The sequence below is a fragment of the Thalassophryne amazonica genome, chromosome 23 (assembly GCF_902500255.1).
Source record: "Thalassophryne amazonica chromosome 23, fThaAma1.1, whole genome shotgun sequence".
Taxonomy (NCBI): Eukaryota; Metazoa; Chordata; class Actinopteri; order Batrachoidiformes; family Batrachoididae; genus Thalassophryne; species Thalassophryne amazonica.
This window is the reverse complement of record NC_047125.1, coordinates 29,812,175-29,839,794: the sequence shown is the minus strand read 5'-3', so window position 1 is coordinate 29,839,794 and position 27,620 is coordinate 29,812,175. Positions and strand designations below refer to the sequence as shown.

Here is a 27,620-nt window from a genome sequence, read left to right as displayed (position 1 = left end):
TGTGTGACACTGGCTTCCAGGATTGGAAGAGGAACTCAAATCTTTATTTTATTTTGATTTACCAGGGAATCCAGGCACGCCAGGCAGACCAACATCTCCCTTGGAGCCGGGAACACCAGGAAGGCCAGGAGAACCCTGGTGACATGAAAATAACAGGTTGGAATCGTGGAATTAACTGTTTAGGAGTTACTGTCATTTATGTACACAGATTTTATATACTTATTTTATTTATATGTCCAATTACTTATGGGCTCTGAAAATAGAAGAACATTTTTTTCTGGCATGTTTGTTATTATTCAAATAAATTAACCCATTTTTCATTTTGACAAATTTAAAATATTCCCCATTTCACGCTTACCGGGAATCCAGGATTGCCAGGTTCTCCTTTCTGTCCGGGGAACCCTGCTTGGCCAGGAGCACCAGGAATACCCTTCTCACCTCTGACGCCACCACTTCCTGGGGGACCACGGGGACCTTGTGGTCCAGGTACACCTTTGCACGGGGACAGTAACAGTCAAAGTCAGGTATAAAAAGAAATAATGCAGTGACAATTTCCTGCAAACATTGCATTTGTTATCTTCTTATTGGGATCAGAATCAATTCAAATTTCCATTTTTCATGCGTAAAGGTTTTGCTGTCACAGTAATAAAGCATGAAAATGCTGTGCTTGCTGCCATCTAGTGGTAGAAGGTTTTGTCATAAATTGAACATAATTCTGATAATTGTTAGCTTATTTTCAAAGTTGAAGTAACATTTGTGCTCTCTTCATAACTGTTCTGAAGAAATGGCAATTAAATTGATCCCAAATTGCTTTCATAAATAAATAAACAAACATATAAGTAGAGCTACTGATCATCTGCTGATCACCCAGACTTAGTTTTCAAATTACAAAATAGTAACTACAAAAATTAAATTTAGTAACAATTTTAGCATATCATCAGCATATAATAACATGTTTTGTATGTATCATATTTAGACTGATTTTTGTGTTTAGCTGATAATGAGATTTTCTGTCCTGTACAAGGAAAGACGAGGTCAAAATGAATGGCATTCAACAGCACATTTGTATAAGCCAAAAATATACACTAAAGCCACACACCGGCCCGTGGCAAATTCCTCTCTGAAATTCTTTAACAAAACAAACATTCAACAATTTTAGTGTCAATTCAAACTCTCTATGCCACAGTTCATGAAAAACAAGAAACATCACCGTTCACTTCTCCCAAAATACAGTTTACAAGAAGAGATTGTATAAAATCCATCAAACCACTGGAGTCTAACCTGGAGGACCTACGGTTCCCAGAATTCCCAGGTGTTGGTGGCACAGCGTGAAAAACAAGAGGAAATTTAGAAAAAAAGAGACCACAGGAACAACTGATACAGATTTTCTTTAAATTTTATGAGCTGGTACTTTAACACACAGGTAAAGATTTTGTTTATATCTCAAAAACTGATTATGGTATCATGAAAAGCTTCTAATTTTGTTGCAGTGTCCAAAAGTTATTTTCAGTAACAAGCAGCAGTGGACTAGGTGACCACCGACCCTAGACTTTGGAAAAGAAATTGAAAAATCTCATCATTTTAAGCCTCGTGTAACTTTAGAGAAAGTGACTACTTTGACTACGTTCATACAAAAATCCTTTCTGCTGGGTTGTGTGGACTCAAAATGTGTTATTTATACATATTATATTTAGACTGTAACTGCTGTTAAACAATAATAAAATAATGGTTTATTGTCTCATTAAGCATATTTCTGTGCAGAAATGCCCTTTTGGTCACAGATTCTGTTTACTGCGTATCTCACCCGCTGTCTTTCCTTTCATGGCTAAATTCCATACAAAATCCTTTCAGCTGGGTTGTGTGAAGGTATGACAGTTTTTTGTTTGTTTTTTAGTTTTACAATGTAACTATTGTTAAACAGAGAAAGTAACTGTTTCTTTGTTTTTTGTTGTTTTTTTTAGATAAATGAATGGCTACCCCTCTAGCTGCCACCTTATCATGGTGGGGGAGTTTGCGTACCCGGATGATCCTAGGAGCTATGTTGTCGGGGGCTTTGTGCTCCCTGTAGGGTCTCCCAAGGCAAACAGGCCCTAGGTGACGGGTCAGACTAAGGGCAGCTCAGAACCTCCATGACCAGTGAAAGATCAAGGACCGAGACGTCGCCCGGTATGGCGGAGCCGGGGTCCCACCCTGGAGCCAGGCCTGGGGTTGGGGCTCGCGCGAGAGCGCCTGGTGGTCGGGCCTTAGCCCATGGGGCCCGGCCGGGCTCAAGCTGAAGGAGCAACGTGGGCCCGCCCTCCTGTGGGTTCACCACCTGCAGAGGGGGCCATGGGGGTCGGGTGCAGAGAGGATTGGGTGGCGGTCGAGGGCGGGTGGCCCGGCGGCCCGGTCCATGCTCACAGCACCTGGCTGTTGGGTCATGGAATGTCACCTCGCTGGGGGGCAAGGAGCCTGAGCTTGTGCAGGAGGTTGAAAGATAGCGACTAGAGATAGTCGGGCTCACCTCCACGCACAGCATGGGCTCTGGTACCCAACTCCTGGAGAGGGGCTGGACACTTCATTTTTCTGGCGTTGCCCACGGGGAGAGGCGGAGAGCTGGGGTTGCATTGCTTATTGCTCCCCAGCTCAGTCGCCATGTGTTGGAGTTCACTCCGGTGAACGAGAGGGTCGCGTCCCTACACCTTCTGGTCGGGACAGGTCTCTCACCGTTGTCTCGGCCTACGGGCAGAGTACCTGAACTTCCTGGAGTCCCTGGGAGGGGTACTAGATAGCGCTCCGACTGGGGACTCCATTGTTCTCCTGGGGGATTTCAACGCCCACGTGGGCAGCGACAGTGAGACCTGGAGGGGGGTGATCGGGAAGCACGGCCTCCCCGATCTGAACCCGAGTGGTGTTCAGTTGTTGGACTTCTGTGCTAGTCACAGTTTGTCCATCACGAACACCATGTTCGAGCACAAGGGTGTCCATAAGTGCACGTGGCACCAGGACACCCTGAGCCGGAGGTTGATGATCGACTTTGTAGTCGTATCATCTGACCTTCGGCCACGTGTCTCGGACACTCGGGTAAAGAGAGGGGCAGAGCTGTCGGCCGATCACCACCTGGTGGTGAGTTGGATCCACTGGGAGGGGAGGAAGCCGGTCAGACCTGGCAGGCCCAAATGTATCATGAGGGTCTGCTGGGAAAGACTGGCGGAACCCTCTGTCAGGGAGGTCTTCAACTCCCACCTCCGGGAGAGCTTCTCCCAGATCCCGGGGGAGGTTGGAGACATGGAGTCCGAGTGGACCATGTTCTCCACCTCCATTTTTGATGCGGCCGCTTGTAGCTGTGGTCGCAAGGTCTCTGGTGCCTGTCGCGGCGGCAATCCCCGAAATCGGTGGTGGACACCAGAAGTAAGGGATGCCGTCAAGCTGAAGAAGGAGTCCTACTTATCTTTGTTGGTAGGTGGGACCCCAGAGGCAGCTGACAGGTACCGGCAGGCCAAGCGTGCCGCAGCCCGTGCGGTCGCAGAGGCAAAAACTCGGGTCTGGGAGGAGTTCGGGGAGGCTATGGAGGAGGACTATCGGTCGGCCTCGAAGAGATTCTGGCAAACCGTCCGACGCCTCAGGAGGTGGAAGCAGCTCTCCACCGGCACTGTTTACGGTGCGGGTGGGGAGCTGTTGACCCTGACTGGGGATGTTGTTGGGCGGTGGAAGGAGTACTTCGAGGATCTCCTCAATCCCATCGTCACGTCTTCCGAAGAGATAGCAGAGACTGGGGACCCAGAGACGCACTCATCCATTACCCAGGCAGAAGTCACTGAGGTGGTTAGAAAGCTCCTCGGTGGCAAGGCTCCTGGGGTGGATGAAATCCGTCCTGAGTACCTTAAGTCTCTGGATGTTGTGGGACTGTCTTGGCTGACACGCCTGTGCAACATCACGTGGTGATCAGGGACAGTGCCTCTGGATTGGCAGACCGGGGTGGTGGTCCCTCTGTTTAAGAAAGGGGACCGGAGGGTGTGTTCCAACTATAGGGGGATCACACTCCTCAGCCTCCCCGGTAAGGTCTAGTCCAGAGTACTGGAGAGGAGAATTCGACCGATGGTCGAACCTCGGATTCAGGAAGAGCAGTGTGGTTTTCGTCCTGGTCGCAGCACACTGGACCAGCTCTACACGCCCCATCGGGTGCTCGAGCGTTCATGGGAGTTCGCCCAACCAGTCCACATGTGTTTTGTGGATCTGGAGAAGGTGTTCGACCGTGTCCCTCGGGGCACCCTGTGGGGAGTGCTCCGGCAGTACGGGGTCCGGGGTCCTTTGCTAAGGGCTATCCGGTCCCTGTACGACCGCAGCAGGAGCTTGGTTTGCATTGCCGGTAGTAAGTCAAACCTGTTTCCAGTGCACGTTGGCTTCCGCCAGGGCTGCCCTTTGTCACCGGTTCTGTTCATTATTTTTATGGACAAAATTTCTAGGCGCAGCCAGGGTGTAGAGGGGGTCTGGTTTGGAACCACAGAATCTCGTCTTGTTGTTCTGTTGGCTTCGTCAAATCAGGACCTTCAGCGTGCACTGGGGCGGTTTGCAGCCAAGTGTGAGGCATCCGGGATGAAAATAAGCACCTCCAAATCCGAGGCCATGGTTCTCGACCGGAAAAAGGTGCTTTGCCCTCTTCAGGTCGGTGGAGTGTCCTTGCCTCAAGTGGAGGAGTTTAAGTATCTCGGGGTCTTGTTCACGAGTGATGGACGGATGGAGCGTGAGATCGATAGACAGATCGGTGCAGCGTCTGCAGTGATGCGGTCGCTGTATCGGACCGTCGTGGTGAAGAGAGAGCTGAGTAGGGGGGCAAAGCTCTCGATTTACCGATCGATCTACGTTCCGATCCTCACCTATGGTCATGAGATTTGGCTCATGACCGAAAGAACGAGACTGCGGGTACAAGCGGCCGAGATGAGTTTCCTCCGCAGGGTGGCTGGGCGCTCCCTTAGAGATAGGGTGAGGAGCTCGGTCACTCGGGAGGAGCTCGGAGTCGAGCCGCTGCTCCTCTACGTCGAAAGGAGTCAGTTGAGGTGGCTCGGGCATCTTTTCCGGATGCCCCCTGGACGCCTCGCTGGAGAGGTGTTCCGGGCACGTCCCATTGGGAGGAGGCCCCGGGGAAGACCCAGGACATGCTGGAAGGATTACATCTCTCGGCTGGCTTGGGAACGCCTTGGGGTTCCCTCGGAGGAGCTGGGGGAGGTGTGTGTGGATCGACCGACCGACTCCGGATAAAGCGGAAGAAAATGGATGGATGGATGGATGAATGGCTACGCTTTTATAAAACTTGAAAAGCTCTTATCTTGAAATAAAACTCAGATGCATATGTTAAAATAAATAAGTCAATAAATATGGGGTTAGTTTTTGACACTGCAACAAAATCAGGAATTAACCTTCAATCTTAAAGTTGTTTTTTTTAAATAAGGTATTACAAAAAGTACAACTAAGTAAAATACACAAAACACAAATGGAAAGACATTACTGAATAAAAAAAAATATATATGAGAAGTGTTCCAGGTGAGTTAGTTTTATGGTGCTTTTTGTGCAGAAGTTTTCTGTATTCAAAACACATTCTGGATATTGGTTATTTTTTCAAAGTGTGGTACCAACACATGATCTAATATGAAGCTGGTTAGTGCCAAAACATTTAACTCTCAGGTGTTTATTAAGAAAAACAACTTTTAAAAAAGGTGCTTACTTACTAACGGTGAGTTAAACTACAGTCAGAGTGCATGAAAGTGAAAGAGGACAGCTGTTAGAGGAAAAATAAAGAGGCAGAAATGAGGAAAAAACAAAATTATTTGGGATTTTTTCCTGCTGCATTACAGAGTAGTTAAGATGATAAGAACGTGCAGCAGAAGCCGGAATGCCGTCGATCTGACCTGGAGGACCTGCAGTGGGAGCCGGCACATAGCATCATGTGAAGGGGCGTGGCCACACCGTATGAAGGGGTGTGGCCAAGCCGCAGGAAATAAAAGGTAAAATATCATCATTTTTTTAACCCTGTATTCAAAACCCACATGTAGGGAAAGTTTTCTAACCCCACACAGTGCTGATCTATGGTCAGTGTTGACATTTATTCATAAAAGGATCTAAAAAATGAACTGTGGTTTCAGGAGACCAAATTTAATGTACGTTTTACTAGTAAAGTTGGATCTAAATCATATTTGCATCACTGAAATCTGAACTCACAAATTGGGGGGACCACACAAGCAAAATTAGGTGATTTTATTTAGATCTACATATATTTATTTATTTATTTATAATGATTATTTTTGTCTAAATAGGTTGTGCCAAATTAATATTTTAACTGATAATCCAAATTGTAAGGTGGTACTTTTCAATTAGCAAGCACCGCAAATAACTTACATTTCTAAAAACGATTCCACACACAGTATTGAACACTATAATGTGGAATGTGTGAAGCTAATGTTAGCCATGTAGGAGAGGACGCTAAAGTGATCTCATTGCATCACTTTATGCAGTTAACGTTACGCCATCCTCTCATTCCCTAAAGCTAATGTTAGCTTACCATGTAGGAGAGGACGCTAAAGTGAGCTCATCTCATCACTTTATGCAGTTAACGTTACTCCATCCTCTCATTCCCTAAAGCTAATGTTAGCTTACCATGTAGGAGAGGACGCTAAAGTGATCTCATCACATCACTTTATGCAGTTAACGTTACGCCATCCTCTCATTCCCTAAAGCTAATGTTAGCTTACCATGTAGGAGAGGACGCTAAAGTGATCTCATCTCATCACTTTATGCAGTTAATGTTACGCCATCCTCTCATTCCCTAAAGCTAATGTTAGCCATGTAGGAGAGGACGCTAAAGTGATCTCATTGCATCACTTTATGCAGTTAACGTTACGCCATCCTCTCATTCCCTAAAGCTAATGTTAGCTTACCATGTAGGAGAGGACGCTAAAGTGAGCTCATCTCATCACTTTATGCAGTTAACGTTACGCCATCCTCTCATTCCCTAAAGCTAATGTTAGCTTACCATATAGGAGAGGACGCTAAAGTGATCTCATCTCATCACTTTATGCAGTTAATGTTACGCCATCCTCTCATTCCCTAAAGCTAATGTTAGCCATGTAGGAGAGGACGCTAAAGTGATCTCATTGCATCACTTTATGCAGTTAACGTTACGCCATCCTCTCATTCCCTAAAGCTAATGTTAGCTTACCATGTAGGAGAGGACGCTAAAGTGAGCTCATCTCATCACTTTATCTAGTTAACGTTACGCCATCCTCTCATTCCCTAAAGCTAATGTTAGCTTACCATATAGGAGAGGACGCTAAAGTGATCTCATCTCATCACTTTATGCAGTTAACGTTACGCCATCCTCTCATTCCCTAAAGCTAATGTTAGCCATGTAGGAGAGGACGCTAAAGTGATCTCATCTCATCACTTTATGTAGTTAACGTTACGCCATCCTCTCATTCCCTAAAGCTAATGTTAGCTTACCATGTAGGAGAGGACGCTAAAGTGATCTCATCTCATCACTTTATGCAGTTAACGTTACGCCATCCTCTCATTCCCTAAAGCTAATGTTAGCTTACCATGTAGGAGAGGACGCTAAAGTGATCTCATCTCATCACTTTATGCAGTTAACGTTACGCCATCCTCTCATTCCCTAAAGCTAATGTTAGCTTACCATGTAGGAGAGGACGCTAAAGTGATCTCATCTCATCACTTTATGCAGTTAACGTTACGCCATCCTCTCATTCCCTAAAGCTAATGTTAGCTTACCATGTAGGAGAGGACACTAAAGTGATCTCATCTCATCACTTTATGCAGTTAATGTTACGCCATCCTCTCATTCCCTAAAGCTAATGTTAGCCATGTAGGAGAGGACGCTAAAGTGATCTCATTGCATCACTTTATGCAGTTAACGTTACGCCATCCTCTCATTCCCTAAAGCTAATGTTAGCTTACCATGTAGGAGAGGACGCTAAAGTGAGCTCATCTCATCACTTTATGTAGTTAACGTTACGCCATCCTCTCATTCCCTAAAGCTAATGTTAGCTTACCATATAGGAGATGACGCTAAAGTGATCTCATCTCATCACTTTATGCAGTTAACGTTACGCCATCCTCTCATTCCCTAAAGCTAATGTTAGCTTACCATATAGGAGATGACGCTAAAGTGATCTCATCTCATCACTTTATGCAGTTAACGTTACGCCATCCTCTCATTCCCTAAAGCTAATGTTAGCTTACCATATAGGAGAGGACGCTAAAGTGATCTCATCTCATCACTTTATGCAGTTAACGTTACGCCATCCTCTCATTCCCTAAAGCTAATGTTAGCTTACCATGTAGGAGAGGACGCTAAAGTGAGCTCATCTCATCACTTTATGTAGTTAACGTTACGCCATCCTCTCATTCCCTAAAGCTAATGTTAGCTTACCATATAGGAGATGACGCTAAAGTGATCTCATCTCATCACTTTATGCAGTTAACGTTACGCCATCCTCTCATTCCCTAAAGCTAATGTTAGCTTACCATATAGGAGAGGACGCTAAAGTGATCTCATCTCATCACTTTATGCAGTTAACGTTACGCCATCCTCTCATTCCCTAAAGCTAATGTTAGCCATGTAGGAGAGGACGCTAAAGTGATCTCATCTCATCACTTTATGTAGTTAATGTTACGCCATCCTCTCATTCCCTAAAGCTAATGTTAGCGTACCATGTAGGAGAGGACGCTAAAGTGATCTCATCTCATCACTTTATGCAGTTAACGTTACGCCATCCTCTCATTCCCTAAAGCTAATGTTAGCTTACCATGTAGGAGAGGACGCTAAAGTGATCTCATCTCATCACTTTATGCAGTTAACGTTACGCCATCCTCTCATTCCCTAAAGCTAATGTTAGCTTACCATGTAGGAGAGGACGCTAAAGTGATCTCATCTCATCACTTTATGCAGTTAACGTTACGCCATCCTCTCATTCCCTAAAGCTAATGTTAGCTTACCATGTAGGAGAGGACGCTAAAGTGATCTCATCTCATCACTTTATGCAGTTAATGTTACGCCATCCTCTCATTCCCTAAAGCTAATGTTAGCCATGTAGGAGAGGACGCTAAAGTGATCTCATTGCATCACTTTATGCCGTTAACGTTACGCCATCCTCTCATTCCCTAAAGCTAATGTTAGCTTACCATGTAGGAGAGGACGCTAAAGTGAGCTCATCTCATCACTTTATGTAGTTAACGTTACGCCATCCTCTCATTCCCTAAAGCTAATGTTAGCTTACCATATAGGAGATGACGCTAAAGTGATCTCATCTCATCACTTTATGCAGTTAACGTTACGCCATCCTCTCATTCCCTAAAGCTAATGTTAGCTTACCATATAGGAGAGGACGCTAAAGTGATCTCATCTCATCACTTTATGCAGTTAACGTTACGCCATCCTCTCATTCCCTAAAGCTAATGTTAGCCATGTAGGAGAGGACGCTAAAGTGATCTCATCTCATCACTTTATGTAGTTAATGTTACGCCATCCTCTCATTCCCTAAAGCTAATGTTAGCTTACCATGTAGGAGAGGACGCTAAAGTGATCTCATCTCATCACTTTATGCAGTTAACGTTACGCCATCCTCTCATTCCCTAAAGCTAATGTTAGCTTACCATGTAGGAGAGGACGCTAAAGTGATCTCATCTCATCACTTTATGCAGTTAACGTTACGCCATCCTCTCATTCCCTAAAGCTAATGTTAGCTTACCATGTAGGAGAGGACGCTAAAGTGATCTCATCTCATCACTTTATGCAGTTAACGTTACGCCATCCTCTCATTCCCTAAAGCTAATGTTAGCTTACCATGTAGGAGAGGACGCTAAAGTGATCTCATCTCATCACTTTATGCAGTTAATGTTACGCCATCCTCTCATTCCCTAAAGCTAATGTTAGCCATGTAGGAGAGGACGCTAAAGTGATCTCATTGCATCACTTTATGCAGTTAACGTTACGCCATCCTCTCATTCCCTAAAGCTAATGTTAGCTTACCATGTAGGAGAGGACGCTAAAGTGAGCTCATCTCATCACTTTATGTAGTTAACGTTACGCCATCCTCTCATTCCCTAAAGCTAATGTTAGCTTACCATATAGGAGATGACGCTAAAGTGATCTCATCTCATCACTTTATGCAGTTAACGTTACGCCATCCTCTCATTCCCTAAAGCTAATGTTAGCTTACCATATAGGAGAGGACGCTAAAGTGATCTCATCTCATCACTTTATGCAGTTAACGTTACGCCATCCTCTCATTCCCTAAAGCTAATGTTAGCTTACCATGTAGGAGAGGACGCTAAAGTGATCTCATCTCATCACTTTATGCAGTTAACGTTACGCCATCCTCTCATTCCCTAAAGCTAATGTTAACTTACCATGTAGGAGAGGACGCTAAAGTGATCTCATCTCATCACTTTATGCAGTTAACGTTACGCCATCCTCTCATTCCCTAAAGCTAATGTTAGCTTACCATGTAGGAGAGGACGCTAAAGTGATCTCATCTCATCACTTTATGCAGTTAACGTTACGCCATCCTCTCATTCCCTAAAGCTAATGTTAGCTTACCATATAGGAGAGGACGCTAAAGTGATCTCATCTCATCACTTTATGTAGTTAACGTTACTCCATCCTCTCATTCCCTAAAGCTAATGTTAGCTTACCATGTAGGAGAGGACGCTAAAGTGATCTCATCACATCACTTTATGCAGTTAACATAACGCCTTAGTTCTCATTCCCTAAAGCTAATGTTAGCTTACCATGTAGGAGAGTACGCTAAAGTGATCTCATCTCATCACTTTATGCAGTTAACGTTACGCCATTCTCTCATTCCCTAAAGCTAATGTTAGCTTACCATGTAGGAGAGTACGCTAAAGTGATCTCATCTCATCACTTTATGCAGTTAACGTTACGCCATTCTCTCATTCCCTAAAGCTAATGTTAGCTTACCATGTAGGAGAGGACGCTAAAGTGATCTCATCTCATCATTTTATAAAATTAATGTTACGCCATCCTCTCATTCCCTAAAGCTAATGTTAGCTTGCTCTGTCATGTTTGTCAAGCTAATGTTAAGCGCATCCTGACATGGTGCAAATCTAACTTTAGCTCACCCTGCAGGAATTGAAGCTATGATGGTTTAATTCTGTCGCTTTATAAAGTTAACATTAACCCATAATCCATACTCTCAGTCTTTACAGCTAATGTTAGCTCATCTTTGGAATTATAACTGATGTTAGCTTCATACTGGCGAGAACAAGCTAATGTCTGCTTGCACTTTTAGGGTGTGAAGCTAAAGTTAGCTCATCTCGATTGCAAAATTGTTCAGAAAAATTTTAATGAGATATTGTCCTGATGTAGTTCAACGTTAAAAGCACATATCATATTTGCCTGAATATAAGACAGTATTGATAAGACAACCCAGCATTTTTCAGCGGTATTTCCAGGGGACAAAAACAACCCTCTATTTTATATTTAGGCCAATACAGTACAATGTGATGTTGACAATTTACTGCAATAAAAAATTTATATTTCATTGATATTCACTCTAGAACAATCAGTTGTACACACAGTAAGAAAGTAAATGAACTTGAGATCAGGATCACTCGCGAGTGCTTTGGTCAGCCCTGTCTACTTCATCCAGCACTGTGTTAGGCTAATTTTATGTGTAATGGGACAGACAATGTGTCCATGCAAGTGACTGATAGGTGGGACAGTGTAGCCAGAAACAAACCCACAACACTCAGTGACATCAGCTAGACTCACCAAATCAATACCAATGTTCACTTTTACCAAATTGATATGGTTTGGACAGAGTGTCGCTTAAAAGTCTGATTATTAAATGGACAGAGGGGAGGTGTGTAGCGAGCGCCTTGTATGGTAGCACCCTCACATTGGGGTGAATGTGAGGCATTATTGTAAAGCGCTTTGAGTGTCTGATGCAGATGGAAAAGCGCTATATAAATGTAGTTCATTTACAGAGAGTAATAGGTCTCAAGGAAAGATCAAAGCAACCGATTATTATTGCTGCTATTACATTTTGTCTTGCATCTTCATTTTTGGGCTTGTATTTAATTAATAAGAAGAGGGTTGTTTTTTCCTGGTTTCACTGTTCTGCACCAACAATACCTTAAAAATATAAAAAAAAATCAGTCCAACAAAACCACAAACACAGGACACACGCCGCCGGTTACAAGCTCCAGAAGGGCTGTGGAGAAATAAATGACAACCCCTCCAGATGAAGAGAGGAGAGTGAGACGTAAGCAGACACGTGGAAGGGTGGATGATGACATAAAGAAGAAAGTGCCCCCCGGACCTCATGCTCTTTGAAGGGTGCGGTCACGCTACACGGTGACAAACAGTGATTGGTGTGTCAGTTGCACCCTGTTGATTCCTGGTGAGAGGAGGTGGACCATGAGTTTAGTTTTTAAATCATCCATGCTCAGTGTAGTTGACGAGGACTGGACAGGTGTCCTGGTGCTCAGACAGTCACGTGGCTCTCAAAACGTCACATGCAAATCAACGGAGACAAACGCATTCACAAATAAAGTGCGGGCGCTTTGCTGCCTGGTTTTCAGAAGCATTTATGAAGGATGGAAATGGTGAGCAAGAGCGTTCGTAATGTCATCCACCACTTTTGTGTCTGCTGCTCTTCTATATTGTTTTATGTATTTTAGCTTTGTGCAAAAAAAACAAAAACAAACAAACAAACTATATATTCCAGAACCAACGATGAGTGAGTGGAATAGACGGGAAGTACAACGACTGTGACTTCATATTGAAAACCAGGCAGCAAATGGCAACAGTGCACACGGTGATAGTTACTGTATCGACAATCCATACCTCCTCGTCCAGGTGGTCCTGGAGGTCCTTGAAGTCCTTTGGGGCCCTGCACAGCCAGTCCTGCGGGTCCAGGAGGGCCAATGCTGCCTGGAGCGCCGGGAGGACCAGGAAACCCAGAATCTCCCTTCAGACCAGGGTAACCAGGACTACCAGGTGGACCAGGAAGACCAGGGTCTCCCTTAGTACCTTAATATGACAGAAATAATGTAAAAATTCTATATATTGGACAATTCAGAGGAAGTATTGGCTTTCAATAAAAATAAATAAATAAATCAACACAATCTTGACAATTCATTATAATTCACCTGGCAACCCTGGAAGCCCCGCAGGACCTGGACCACCATATCCAGGCACCCCTGGAGTGGAATGAAAACAAAGATAACAAAATATACTCAATGACTGTGAGGGAATCCTCACACAATATTCACCAAACACAAAACAGTACCTTTAAGAGTTTATTTTTTAAGCATTTTTCCCCTCACCTGGCTCTCCTTTAATTCCTGCTGGTCCTGGGATGCCATCACGACCTGGTTGACCTTTTTCTCCAGGACGTCCTGGTGAGCCAGGAAGTCCAGGGTTTCCTGGTCTACCAGGACCTCCATTGAGACCAGCGGCACCAGGACCACCATCAAAACCCTTTGGGCCAGGAATACCGGGGGGACCTGACAGAATAGTACATAGATTAGCTCTCTCACTCGTCAAGATATAATCCGTTATGTCTGTGATTATGACGATCTTTGTTAATCCTGCTACACTTGGGCCACTCTACCTTGGAATCCTGGGAGACCGGGGTCACCTTTGGCGCCTGGTCCACCAGGTAAACCTGGAAGTCCAGGTCCTCCTGGCACTCCTTTCTGTCCTGGACTTCCTGGGAATCCTGGCTGGCCTGGTTCACCCTGTGAGAAAGACATAGTGGACTCAAGTGTTTGTCTCAGATCTGACCCAAACCACAACCATACTGCAGTTGAATCTTGTACCTTTAGTCCAGGTGGTCCTGGTGGTCCAACTCCGGCAGAACCTGGTTCACCTTTGGCTCCAGGAACACCAGGTGCTCCTGGTCCTCCTGGCCCTCCCGGCCGACCCGGTTGACCCGGTAAACCCTTCAGTCCCGCTGGTCCTGTGCCACAATCGCAGTGTGTCAGGGAGCATTGTAAACTTTGCAAAGAAAATTGTACATGCACAATCCTGGTGGTATGCTGGTGGGTTCAACCCACTTTGGACTTTCCTGCTTTGACCAGTGGTCACAGTAAACCAGGGTCTGCTAGTGCATGTGAACTGGACATCATGATTCAGACTGTAAGTGATAAACTTCAAGACCTTCAATGAGTAACCTGTTCCCAAGTCTAACTTGTGTGAGAACCTTATCAACGAGACTCTTGTCCAATTTAATAAACTTTTGTACAATTATATCTCGTCACCTTAAGTAAAGTAGCGTCTCCACACAGGATATCCCACACACATGGGTCTAACTATGTTGTTGTACATTACCGTGCTTGTCACAGGATTTTGTTATGATATTTACTTTTAGACAAATTTCAAATGTTTTCCTATTTTTTGCCATATTTTGTGTTTTCGTCAGGATGTTTTTTGTTTTTTTTTTTTGCCAGGTTTTAACCATGATGCATCTAAACTCTCCCAACCCTGACATGGACACTTATTTGCTTTGTGATACTGACAAAGAGGTCTATAAGAAGCACCAGTGGGCTCCTCTCTTGTCTCAAGTTCAAACTTCTTGACACTTGAGAATGATGCATGGAAAAGAACCTTCCATGACTTAGACCATGAGCTATGCCTGGATGATGAACCCCAGCAACATACATTACAAATACATTCTACAAACGCTTTAACCAGTAGTGCTGCTTGAGTCAGGACCAATATTGCTGAAGATGACATGAGATGTGGAGCATTTTTCCAACTCAGGTTTGCTAGTAAATGAATCACAGTGCGGTTTCAACAAAATTTTCCCCCAAAGATTTTCGACCACGGGATGGCTGACTTGGAAACTAAACAGTCAGGGTCTGTAGAACTCACCGTAGCCTGACTTATACACCCACCTGGAAATCCCATTTCTCCCATAATACCCTTTGGTCCTGGAGCTCCTGGACCACCTGGGCTCCCTGGAATTCCAGGATCTCCTTTATAACCTGCATGTAATAGCCAACAATGTTAGAACTCTGTTTTTAACTCTTCTATGAGCGTACCACATGTAGGAGCGTAAACCTATACCTGGAGGTCCTGGGAGTCCAGGCCGACCATCTGCTCCAGGTAGTCCTGGATCACCAGGGAGACCAATGATTCCTTTTTGACCTGAAAGACCAGGTGCACCTGTGGAACACAACCACTCAGACAATCAGAAATACAAAACAAAATTCATGTCCAGTATTAAAGGGCCAGTGAAGCCAGTCTTAGCTGTACCTGGTAGTCCTGGTTCTCCTTTAGCTCCCTTCAGAGTCAGTCCTGTGAGGCTGGGTCCTGGGGGTCCTGGTTCACCAGGATCACCCCTTTCTCCTTTGGGACCAGAACCACCAGGCACACCATCTCTACCTGAGAATCCAGGTTCACCTGAATGACAGAACATGGGAAGCACAGTTGTTATCATTTTTTGTTTTGTTTTTTTCAGTGGTGATGTGATGTTTTTAGGGCTACAAGTTGTTCTGGATCAAGCCACATCTTCAATCAATAGATTATTAAGCTTTTTGTGTTATACTCTACAAAATATAAGCCACTGCTTTGTGAATACCTTTAGGTCCTGGACCACTGGGCAATCCTGGGCCTCCAGGTTCTCCAGGAGATCCTGGAGGTCCAAAGGGACCTGTGTCACCTTTCAGACCTGCAACCAGTCAGACATAAAAAAAAAAAAAAATGTTATGGAAATATTCAAGTGGCTATTCATTCCTCAAACCCACAGTCACAATCTCGTCTGCAAATTTTCCGTGAATTCTGTATAGTTCCAGTGTAATGTTAAGAAATCAGAAATTTGATAAACTCCAAAATGAAATATTGTACAAAATATTTCAAAAACAGATTCAATATATAGTTGTATTCAGCTATAGGACAGCACTGGATAGGGAGAGTACAGATACATAGCCTTTAAGTAACATACATTTGGACCCTAGTGGATCTAGCTAGCAAGCTAGTCAGCCTGGTTGAGGTGCTGAATCGCCGTTCCAGGTAGCTAGCATGTAGCATGCTTGGGAACAAGCTTGCTGAGCTTTCTTGTGAGCACATACTGTATTCTGGTAGGCCTGCTGCTTAATTAGAGCTCGTGTTAAATATCTTAACCTTTTAGTTGTGATGGTGTATATGCTTGTGTGAGGAGTCGCGCTACACTGACAACACGCTATATTGGCACCAAACTTCTCAGATGCTGACTTAGATTTAATGAGCCAATCAGCTATTTGATGCAAAAATCTCTTCAGGGCAACAGTAACATTATCTTCTATTATTGACCTGAGTAATCCTGTTATAAGGTTATAAAGTTGCTTTTGTTTCTAGATATTGTCACTTGTATGACGGAGAATCTTTGACACCTGGGGCTGTAAAATGCAGAGTGGCTGAAATGTTTAATGATTTAATGTGGTACCTGGCAGGCCAGGCTGACCGTCCCGACCCGCGCCTCCAGGTGGTCCAGGTTCTCCCACTGGCCCTGGGGAACCTGGGAAACCTGGAGTTCCTCTGTCCCCTGGCTGACCTGGAAGGCCTAGCCCTGGAAGGCCGGGATCTCCCTTCGGTCCATTTGCTCCTGGAAATCCTGTATTGATGCAAAAACAATTAAGCATATGGATTTGGGAATGTCAGATGTCCAGGATTCCAAGTATTTAATGCACACTGTCTGGACTTTAGCATAAATAAATTATGAAGTGACAACCCTGGTAATGTCAGAAATGTAATACAATCGTGTACCATTAAAAGGTAACCATCTGGTATTGGTTCCAACACTGTTGTTGCTTTGAGGAAAAGAAATTCAAATGCGTTATCGAAAAAATTTTAGACTACAGCTTCAACACCTACAGATACATGCTGACAGTATTCAGATACAAGTAGGCTTGCAGTCTGAGCAGCAGAATGAGGTACTAGGTGATAACGAAGGTGCACCAATGGCAAAATTAGGATAGTGTTAAGTGTTGGTTGTTACCCAACATAGAAACATTGCAAGCAACAAGTTGTGCGAGCAAAGACAACAAGAAGTAGTGAGGAAAACGTGCGGTCACCAAGATATACATACTTTGATTACCAACACCCCCCAAAAGGCAAACTTATCAAGCTAAACTAAGGTAGGGTGACACTAACCGTACAAACCAATCAAACACTTAACTCTCATTCTGGGCATTATCATACACAAAGTCTTGGATGACTTTAAGAAGCAAATTGACATATTTAAGTGTCATATCACAGCTGTACTATTCAGTTATAACCTCATTTGATGAAAAAAATTTGATCTATTTCCTTACATGGTTTGTAGACTACTACATCTGATAATAGTACTGCAGGCTGGGGCGAGGATAGACATGGAAACCTGTGCAAATAATTAGACCACACCCAAACATATATGTTACCTGGTGGTCCCATTGGTCCTGGAGGGCCTGGAGGGCCTGGTGGCCCTATTGTGCCAGTGGAGGTGGATCCAGGTGGGCCACGAGCTCCAGGGATACCAGGTGCACCAGGTTCACCTGAACAGGCAGAAGCGACTGTCAGCCGTTGTACTCTTAGATGGCTCTTAATGTTGTTGTTGAACCGTAATGCATGTTGTAACCATAACATTGTCTATTTCTATTAAATAAAGCAGACGTTTGGCTAATTCATTAGTGTGTTAGCTTTGTAAGCGCGCTAACACGCTAAGAAAGGCATCCTACATTCAAACTCATGTACCTCTCTACATATTAGCATGGCCTATTATGTGCAATCTGCTAGCATGCTAACATAGGTGCATTTGTATCACAGGTTGGTTATGCTGTCATGCTAACGTTCACGAATAACTACACCCAGCTGCTAACACGCTTACACCATGTTGCTAACAGCACAAGCTGAATAAAGAATAATGCAAAGCAACTCATTCTGACCTTCTCTCAAATGTAATAGGTCTTACAAATACACAATGATGATATGTTTGAAACTGTTAATGGGTGATTCTTTAACTACGGGCACTATTGGCCTTGTAAATGTAATTTCCACCACACCATTGCCTTACAATATAAAGCTCCTTGGGGCAACTGTTTGTTGTGATTTGGCGCTATATACATGTGCTCTGATGTCACTGTTTATCACCATAGAAACTACCCACACAATCTTTCATACAAACTGTTTAGGGACATTACAGTGTTGTGGTGGAAATTACGGCAATAGTGTGGGACAACTACATTTTGTTTAAAAAAAATCACAACAGTTGTATGACACTGAATACCCCAATTATGTTTTGATTATTTTACTGATATTTTATTCAGAGATATTTTAAAACATTAGAAAAAATGTTTCTTTGCCATTCATTTTTATCATTGAAGATCAAAAGTCTGGGTGTGGGACAAGCACAAAACAGCAATATTTGCATATAATGATGCTGAAAAAAGGTGAAAAAGTCATCATAGACTACTAGAACAAATTTCTTAACACACTTTCATTGTAAAGATAACTATAAAAGTGTGAAATTTCCCCTTTTTCTGTTTTTCATACAATATGATTAAAGGACATAATAAGTGCCCGTAGTCTAAGAATCACCCTAATACACAAAGTGGACAAACATGGAAAATCTGTCATCTCAGGGGGTTTGAATCTCACTTTGTAAGTTTGCAACCTTTTTATTGACGCCTTTACGGTGTTAAATCTCGCGCGTAATCACAAGATTTTGTTGTCAGTGTAAACAAGCGTTTACGGGTGGTGGAGTGGACAAGCAACAAGCAACTTGTATGCAACATTGCATTGATGTGGAGGTGAGTTCAACCAAAATATGTGTTTAGGTGTTTAACTAGGATAATCGTGAGTCTTTAATGTGAGTTTTAAATAAATAAAAATAAAAATAAATAAATAAAAAGCGTGTTGCTGTTAGAGCTGCGTGTCATGAACCGGTTCGTTTCAGGTACCGTAAAGAAATGATTCGATCCATCGACATCAACAGCCTTTTTGCTTAACGATTCCCTTATCGGTCCTTCAGAGTGGCTGTTGTTTTTGGGGGTGTTTGTCAGGAAAATGATCATTTCTCTACATTGATTACAGACCCTGCAGGGGGTCTGTAATCAACTGTTTCTGCAGCATGGCTTTACTTTGAACCTCGAACCAATGAAGCAGTGCTTTGATTTTCGATCAGCTGGTTCGTTGGTTCTTTGTTTTATTTCGCGTTATGTTAATTTTCCCCACTAAAACCCTAAACAGCACATGTCTGTGAGTAATATTTACCGTTTTATGTTAAACCAACCTGTTATAGTCTTCTGAAACAGTTGAGAGATGTATTTTATAACTTAAAACGGGACCGATGCTAACGCATTAGCATGTCTATGGCATTTTCAATATTAAAGTTAGCATTAAGCTGAGCCATTATCAAGCCTCCCTCCCAGGTGTGCAAAAGATTCTGGGATACTCTAAAACTGTGAACAGGTGGAGGTGAATTGTGAATCTGCGCATTTATGTATCAGGGACAGAGACACTCAGATAAATAGTTCCCACGTTGTTAGTAAAGTGGAGAAAATGCTAAACACACATCTCTCATGCACTCTCTTGCATTAAAAAACTTAAAACCTCACATGCATATGCTTTGAGACACAAGATCACCAACAGAAGTTTACCTTTAGGTCCTGGAATGCCATCAAATCCACCTCGTCCAGGTGTGCCAGGGATACCTGGGAAGCCAGGATCTCCCTTTGGTCCAGTTATACCTTTAGGTCCAGGAATTCCTGGCACGCCTGAAGGTCCAGGAAGCCCAAACCCAGGGTCCCCCTGTCACATGGGACACCACATTGGGGTCTCTTTGGTCATACGAGTATTGGTAAAAACAGAATTACTGCTTCTCTTACAAGTATTAGCTGATATGAGCGATGTTCATCTTTACAGCATGAACAATTTGCTTTGGTTGTACCTTAGGTCCAGGGAAGCCAGGTTGACCAGGGAGGCCGTCAAGTCCAGGTCTGCCTGGTGATCCTGGGACTCCTGATTGGCCAGGTATACCTGGGAATCCTGGAGGAAAATACAGTAAAAGATTTAAGAGTATAAATAATGAAGGACATTGAGGACAATAAGAAGATTTTTAAAGACGATGCAAGATAAATAAGGAGAAGAGGAAGGTGTTTCTGTGAGAAGATGAGAATGACAAGGACATATGGCATGATGAACAGAAGTTAGAGGAGTATACAGGCAAACAAGGATAAGAATGAGGGAAAGGCAAAAGCCAAAAAAGAAAGACGGGGTACTGGGAAAACCAGGAGATGATGAGGAAAAAAAAAAAACTGGCATCAGCAGGAAGATGATAAAAGATGATTAAAAATAAGCATCGCAAGAGGAGCACGAGAACTGGATTGAGCAGGAAAGTTTGGTGATGTCTGTACCTTTAACTCCTGGAGGTCCAGGAAGTCCAATCCCTGGGATTCCAGGTTCACCCTTTGGTCCTGGTGAACCAGGGAAACCAGGCTGTCCAGGCTGTCCAGGGTTACCTAGCAACAGAGAAGGACAAGCGATCAATTAAACACCACATGTCTGATTTACTTGACGAAACAAGTAAGTCAGTCAGCCATCTCATTTCAGAACGGTTTACTCCGCTCTCCGCTGGCTGAATCCTAGAGACACAAGCCATAGAAGGGTGCAGACCCTGAATTGGGACACAACCACTGTGTTTGATGGATGCCACTCATCTGGTTCTAATCATTTTCCCCATTCTTTGTCTTTCCTTCAGATCTTATCTTTACTCCATCCATCCATCCATCCATCCATCCATCCATCCATCCATCCATCCATCCATCCATCCATCCATCCATCCATCCATCCATCCATCCATCCATCCATCCATCCATCCATCCATCCATCCATCCACTCCTCTTTTGCTTCCCCTGTAATTCTGTTTTCATCACAGTGTTTTGGACATGTCCATGGTCACTTCTCTTCACATGACCATCACTGACCTGCAGGCTCTTGGAAGTTTCTCACATGGGTTAGGTGATCCGAATGATGCAACTCATTTCTTAGGTTTTGGGGAATGTCTGCCCCCCTGAGTCACTTCCTGACATTAACCTCTGTAGTATTCCAGGTTTTGGCAACAGGTGGCATTGGTTTGGTTTGATGGTTGCATTACAAGAATCTTTTAGCAATAACGGTTGTCAATCGGTGATTGAGTACCTGGGCTGCCGGGGAGACCTGGCTCACCATCCAGTCCTCTTGATCCTGGCTGGCCTTTCTCTGCTATTGAAAGACCCGGCTCACCTTTAGTACCTGTAAGGTAACAACACCGGAGTGAGAGGTCTGAGAGTCTGCAACAAAGTAAACAGTAGTAGAGCATAATAAAAAAAAAAAATCCCATTACTGTTCCGTGACCAATAATCGTTAGGGTGCCATATTGGATTCACCATTGTTCACTGGTTGCAGCATTGTAATCTGAACATCTTTTAATGTTTTCAAATGAGGTTTTATGCCATTTGCTTCATCAGTACTTATCCTCAGCTGTTCCTTGGGGGATGGTCTTCGATAAAGAGTTATGAGTAACATACATTAGAGTTTTGCTTCTCAGTTTTCAACGTGCTCAAGGTTTTTTGGAGCTTGGTCGGTCACTCGGTCAGCACAACTCAAGGTAAGATAAGATACACCCAATATACCTAATTTAAGAGCATCTTAACACTGTGGAATGCCTCAGTTCTCAGTTCAACAGCTATTGCTAAGGTCCACCTTTAACACCTCCAAATTTCATTGTCATCAACCCTGTACAGTGGAGGTCACCAATTACCTGCCCTCCATGTTTTGCTTGTGTACCTGCTGCAACCACAGCTGATTAATCAATTCTAGTGTTTCCTAGCTCTGGACCTGACTTGGAGAACATGGAGACCTGAAATGGAGAACATGGAGGACATGTTATCTACAGGAGCAGGAATGCTAACCCCTGGTGTGGAGTTTTAGCCTGAGACTGATTTTTGAACTATAGATCTTACTTAGTCTTGTAGTGGTAGATGAGGTCTTGTTCCTGTCTTTGCCATCTTGAGCCAGAATGAACCCAAGTAGTTGAAGTTATTTGTTTTCCAGCTGTTTTGTTTCCTTTGCCAGAATTTGCATCTTATAAGATCTTGTAACTTTGTGTAATCTGGTGGTATGTTTTTGTAATTTTGTGTCTTTAGTGTCAATGAGATTGTCAATGGTGGCCATGTTCAAAAGTAATCATCCATGGATGGTGACAAAGATATGGAATTTATCCAGTGTTTTGTTTTTCTTCAGATATATGCTGAACCATGTCCTCTTACCAGGTACACCGGAAACTCCGGGTCTTCCTGAGACACCCTGGATTCCTTTCTCGCCTTTGGGCCCCTGAGGTCCAAAGCCAGGTAAACCTGGTGGACCTCTGTCTCCTGGAAGCCCTTGAGGTCCTGGGTCACCAGGTAACCCTCGCTCCCCTTTCACCAGCTGAGACCCCTATTAGATACAGCCACAAATACATACAGATGACATTAGGTATGAATGGATTTGATGGATAGAAGGTTAGACCACCTGAATAAAGCCACCTACAGAAGTTCCTTTAGGCCCAGGTGGGCCAGGCTGTCCATCACGACCTGGCCGACCATCCAGTCCTGGCAGACCAGGTGGTCCAGGGAAGCCAGTATCACCCTTCTCTCCTAAACTACCGCCACCGCCTGGAATAGCATCACCCGGCTCTCCCTTCTCTCCAGGGTATCCAGGGGTACCTTGAGGACCAGGAGCACCCTGCAGTGAGGAACACAGAGGACAGGATAGGAAAACATCAAGAAAACAAGATAATTTAGTTGTCAGCATTTTGATTTTATTTGAGTGTAAAACCCCAAATTAGAAAAATGTTGGGACAGTGTTGGACAATGGGAAAGAAAAACAGAACAAACAACAACAAAAAACCACTTCAGAGATTCTTACACTTAATTTGATTTCTAATTCATTATAGACAGTATGAACCCAAGATATTTCATATTTTGAGTGGTCAACTTCACTTAATTTATTAATATATGTTCATTCCTGCACTTAAGGCCTGTAACATCTTTTAAAAAAAGTTGGGATGGGGCAATTTAGGGTTAGTAATGAGGTAAGAAAGGATGTTTTTTTCAAAGAGGTGATTCCATTTATGATTTTTGACAACAGCAGCATTGATGAAATGCTGATTCTTTGAAGAGCAAAGATATGCAGAGGATCTTCAGTTTGTCAACAAATGCATGAGAAATTATTGAAATGTTTCAAAACAATGTTTCTCAAAGAATGATTAGAAGGGATTTGTATATTTTCAGTTCTGAAGTGCATAATATCACAAAATGATCTAAGGAATCTGGAGGAATTTCAGTTTGCAAAAAGCAAGGTTGCAAGCCTAAACTAAATGCTGGTGATCTCTGATCCTTCAGATGGCACTGCATTAAGAACTGTCATTCATCAATACCTGATATAACCACATGGACAAGAAATTACTTTGGGAAATCTTTGTCAAGTACTACAATACAGAGTTGCATTCACAAATGCCACTTAAAATTTTCCTGTGCAAAAATGAAGCCTTATATTAATTGTGTCCAGAAGCTAGGTTGACTTCTATGGCCTTCTGAGGTATCTCAGTTGTACCATCACATAGTCACGACATGTATGGTGGTTAGATGAATCAGTACTCCAGATTAAAGAAGAAATGGACACTGTGTACTCCGGACCAAAGACGAAAAGGCCCGTGGCCCGTTGGTAGTGGTGGTTATCTCCAGATTCCATGAAGCAGATGAGAGCCTACAACTCCCTATGGATGGGACGCCAGTCTGATGCAGTTTACTTCCCTATCTGAGACCAGTACCCATTTACACCTCGGTGGACTGACACAATGTGGATTAAGTGTCTTGTCCAAAGACACAAACAGGTAGCGTGAGTGGGATTTGAACCCATCCCTATATATTGCTGGGTAAATGGACTGCATTTATAGAGCGCTTTTACATCTGCATCAGAGGCTCAAAACACTTTACAATTATGCCTCACATTCACCCATTCACACAAACTCACTGACACACCGATGTCAGGGTGCTGCCATGTAAGGCGCTCAGTACACACCAGGAGCAACTTGGGGATTAAGGTCTGGCTGAGTTTTGAATAGAGGATCCTCTGGTCTGAAGCACCCAATGCTTAACCACGAGGCCAGGTATTGCTGTGAAAGGTTTTCTTAACAAACTGTGATGTGGGATTATAAAACTAATTTGTACTGAACTTATTGTAGCATTGGAAGTCAATTCACAGGCTTTTCTAGGCATAAGCAACCTAGGCAGTTGCAGAGTTCAACTGGTTAGACCTTGGCACCTAGGGTGTTAGACTGACTAAAAATGCCACCGACTCAAATTAAGGAAAGCACTAAAATACCGAATTATGCTACTCTACTGTGGATCGCAGTTCCAGGACAGCAGATGATATGTGTGTGTGTGTGTGTGTGTGCGCGCGTGTGTGTATATAGAAGAGGCAAAAACTTTTAATACGCACAGGGGGACCAGGAAGACCAGTTGATCCTGGGTATCCTTGGTCACCTTTTATACCTGGGGCACCAGGTGTTCCTGATAGAGACAAGAGCAAACATTAGGTAAGACATAATTCTGATAGTGGTACATTAATGGACCAGTCTTTTACATGAAATGTTAAAGTGCTTAAGGCAAAGTACTACAGAGCAGAAAACTGAAAACAAACTGGGCTGTGGACCATTTTCCTACGTAAAGAAGATTAAGGGGTATTACCAGGGAAACCAGGTTGTCCAGGAGGTCCCTGTGGACCTTGAACACCAGAGGTGCCACCAAAGCAGTTGACACAGGTGTCGCCCTTTTCACCTGAAACGTCAAATCAATGAAATCAGTGTTAACCCTGAGATTGTGCACACATAGACCATGTTAAATAAACTATCACCTGCCCTTTGTGTTATTTACCTTAAAGTGGTTTAGATGGAGCACATGCAAAAGACGATGGAGTAACTCAAGAGTCAGCCTTGGTGTATATTTGGTTACAGCTCTGCCTTACTGATATATATTACAGAGGCTGTAAAACCCAATAATATGTTATATATGTGTCGATGGTCCGAGTAGAGTGTATATGATGTCGATTACTCCATCTTGTCTGGCTGTCTTCATATGTTTAAAAAAAAATGCTTTATGGATGGTCATGAAGTAGACTAGAGAGACATGGATGTGTTCTGGTTCCTACACTGTTCAGTGCTTGCATGGACTGAGTGTTGGGTAGCGTTATGGAGAAAACGTTTACTGTCCTTGAATTCATGGCCGATACTGTGATCTTTGTGGAATCACTGGATGCCTTGATTACAGCACTTGAGAAGCCGAGTGAGGGTCGCAGTGTTTGAGTTTGCGATTGTCCCGGATTAAGACTAACGTCCCTGGATAGTAGTGTTTGGCGATGCCTATCCCTATGCAGGAGAATGAAGATCTAAATCTTTTGGGTCCTGGTGCTTCCCGTCTCACTGTATGGTGTGAGATTTGGATGCTAACAGTGACCGAAGGAGATGACTAGATGTCTTTAGTACTGGGTCTCTTCAGAGAATCCTTGGTTACCACTGGAATGACTTTGTGTCAAATTAAGTCGGTTAAGGAGACCCCAATGAGGCATACCACTTGGGTTGTGAAGGAATATCAGCTATGATGTGGTGCATTTACCTGAGAATGATCCATAACATGGATGCCTCAGTGTTGAGGATCTTAGCAACTGGTAAAGGACAACAGAACACCCATATTTCTCTTGGCTGCTGCAAATAGATGGTTACTTTTGAGCGGCGGGGAATGGATGAGCTGTTTGCCCAAGTGGCTGCTGTCAGGACCTGAGGTGATTCTGTGGTGTGGTAGAGGTGCTAACATGCTCCCAGACCGGACTTTTACCTGAATTTCTGTAATTTTGCAAGACTTTTATGTTATTCTAAAGCATTCCCACCTCATAATGTCTGACTGCCCTCCCCCCTCATTGGTTGATGGGGATAATCAGACCTGACCAGTATTAACTCACTGGGGTAAATTAGGGTCCTTCTTCACTGAAAACATCAGTGTCTTGTTTAATGTCAACATTGGTTTCTTCTCCTGATTGGACTTTTCTACGTGTCCCTCAGCTTTTTTCCTGATGTTACGGACTGTTGTGTCAGTAATTCATCTTGTTGCTCATGATTGAGTCTTACAACTGCAGAGTGTCTTCACTCCTTCACCTTTCTGTCCCGTCTCCCCAGGGTATCCTCTATCTCCCTGCAGGCCAGGACGACCGGGCGCTCCAGGGATACAGCTGCCACCTCCGCTGGAAAAGCCTGGAGGTCCAGGAGACCCTGGTGGACCCTGGACACCAGGAGGTCCTGAACGTCCTGGGGGACCAGGCAGGGAAACCCCTGGAGATCCTGGTTCTCCTTTCTGGCCTTTCTCTCCTGGGTAGCCTTGACCACCAGTGCTCACTCCTGAAGACAGGGAGGAAACGAGGACAGAGGGAAGTTATACCTGTAAATCCTTCATGGACGTTTAGAGTTTATTGTGTGTCTTTATGGGCACTAACCTGGAAGTCCTGGCTGTCCTGGAGGTCCTGTGAAACCTGAGGATGACAGGCCCAAACCAATTAAAACATATTTTTAAAATTATATATGCAACAGCTCCTGTGGGCATGGAAGTGTGAAATCTAAGAGTCTTGGAATTGCCAGAAGTAGAAATGTTTGGGACGAATCTGTTTGCGATGCGACTACAGCTACCCTCGAGGAACACTGTGCATCCACTGTGCATCTCTACGGGCTCAACAACAACTTCAGTCATGCTGGTGTGATGTCTCGACCCTGCCCCTAACCCTAAACACATGAAGGACACAACACCGCTGTTGATCACAGAGGACCCTACACTAATCTGCCCCCTGGTGGACAGACATTGTCATCCTGCAGCTTCACACTCAATGCAGGTTTGGCTTTTAAAACTCTGGCTTTGGCTCCACTCACTCAGAATAACATCACCTAATAGTCTGCAGACAGTTGAATGCTCTCTTACCTGGAGGTCCCCTCTCTCCTTTAACTCCAGGTGCTCCAGGAAAACCAGGCTCACCTTTTGACCCGATCTGACCTGCAGTTGTCCCCCCAATCACCTAATGGGTGAATGACAAAATGGAATCAAATATAATGAATAAAAAGGAAATTATGACACAATGTAAACACAAGTGCACAAGAAATTCAGCATAGCTGCAGTTTGTCACTGGACACTAGAGGGCAGCATTGGTGCAAATCTGTAAAACATGATGAAACTACGGAATACGCACCACGCCCGGTGGACCCGGGTATCCAGGCTCGCCCTTTTGTCCCTACGAGAGAAGGAGGAGGACGCGTGTTACTAAACCAATAAATGACATGTGATGAGGTGTTTATAGTAGATTTTTAAAAAAACGCACTCGTTCTCCATCCCGACCTGGAGGACCTGGTAGACCCGAATCTCCTTTGATTCCCTGATAATAAATGAGTGAAAGATAATGATTTTAATCAGTTTTTTCAGTAAAATATGAAAAGTGTAATTTGTGCAGAACTCACGGGGTAGCCAGGAGGACCAGGATCTCCATCTTTTCCTGGTTTTCCCTGTCGGAAGAAGACAGCTGTTATCAGGAG

The 27,620-nt window shown here is 43.8% G+C and overlaps 1 protein-coding gene across 1 annotated transcript in view; it reads right to left on the bottom strand.

Annotated features, from left to right (window-relative positions):
* Nucleotides 1-27,620, bottom strand: part of col4a5 (collagen, type IV, alpha 5 (Alport syndrome)) — a 61,389-nt gene that overhangs the window by 5,744 nt on the left and 28,025 nt on the right. The window contains exons 17-43 of the mRNA XM_034165085.1: nt 27,546-27,590; nt 27,410-27,463; nt 27,281-27,322; nt 27,016-27,109; nt 26,540-26,575; nt 26,205-26,444; nt 24,745-24,834; nt 24,497-24,567; nt 22,544-22,738; nt 22,282-22,450; nt 21,173-21,265; nt 20,389-20,493; nt 19,923-20,020; nt 19,633-19,783; nt 17,416-17,529; nt 16,443-16,610; nt 15,600-15,689; nt 15,275-15,421; nt 15,086-15,184; nt 14,914-15,003; nt 13,837-13,976; nt 13,629-13,755; nt 13,342-13,521; nt 13,165-13,215; nt 12,860-13,045; nt 359-492; nt 63-135 (exon numbers count right to left, since the gene is read on the bottom strand). Of these exons, the coding sequence (XP_034020976.1) occupies nt 63-135; nt 359-492; nt 12,860-13,045; nt 13,165-13,215; nt 13,342-13,521; nt 13,629-13,755; nt 13,837-13,976; nt 14,914-15,003; nt 15,086-15,184; nt 15,275-15,421; nt 15,600-15,689; nt 16,443-16,610; nt 17,416-17,529; nt 19,633-19,783; nt 19,923-20,020; nt 20,389-20,493; nt 21,173-21,265; nt 22,282-22,450; nt 22,544-22,738; nt 24,497-24,567; nt 24,745-24,834; nt 26,205-26,444; nt 26,540-26,575; nt 27,016-27,109; nt 27,281-27,322; nt 27,410-27,463; nt 27,546-27,590 (3,082 nt within the window). The remainder of the gene's footprint in view (nt 1-62; nt 136-358; nt 493-12,859; nt 13,046-13,164; nt 13,216-13,341; nt 13,522-13,628; nt 13,756-13,836; nt 13,977-14,913; nt 15,004-15,085; nt 15,185-15,274; nt 15,422-15,599; nt 15,690-16,442; nt 16,611-17,415; nt 17,530-19,632; nt 19,784-19,922; nt 20,021-20,388; nt 20,494-21,172; nt 21,266-22,281; nt 22,451-22,543; nt 22,739-24,496; nt 24,568-24,744; nt 24,835-26,204; nt 26,445-26,539; nt 26,576-27,015; nt 27,110-27,280; nt 27,323-27,409; nt 27,464-27,545; nt 27,591-27,620) is intronic.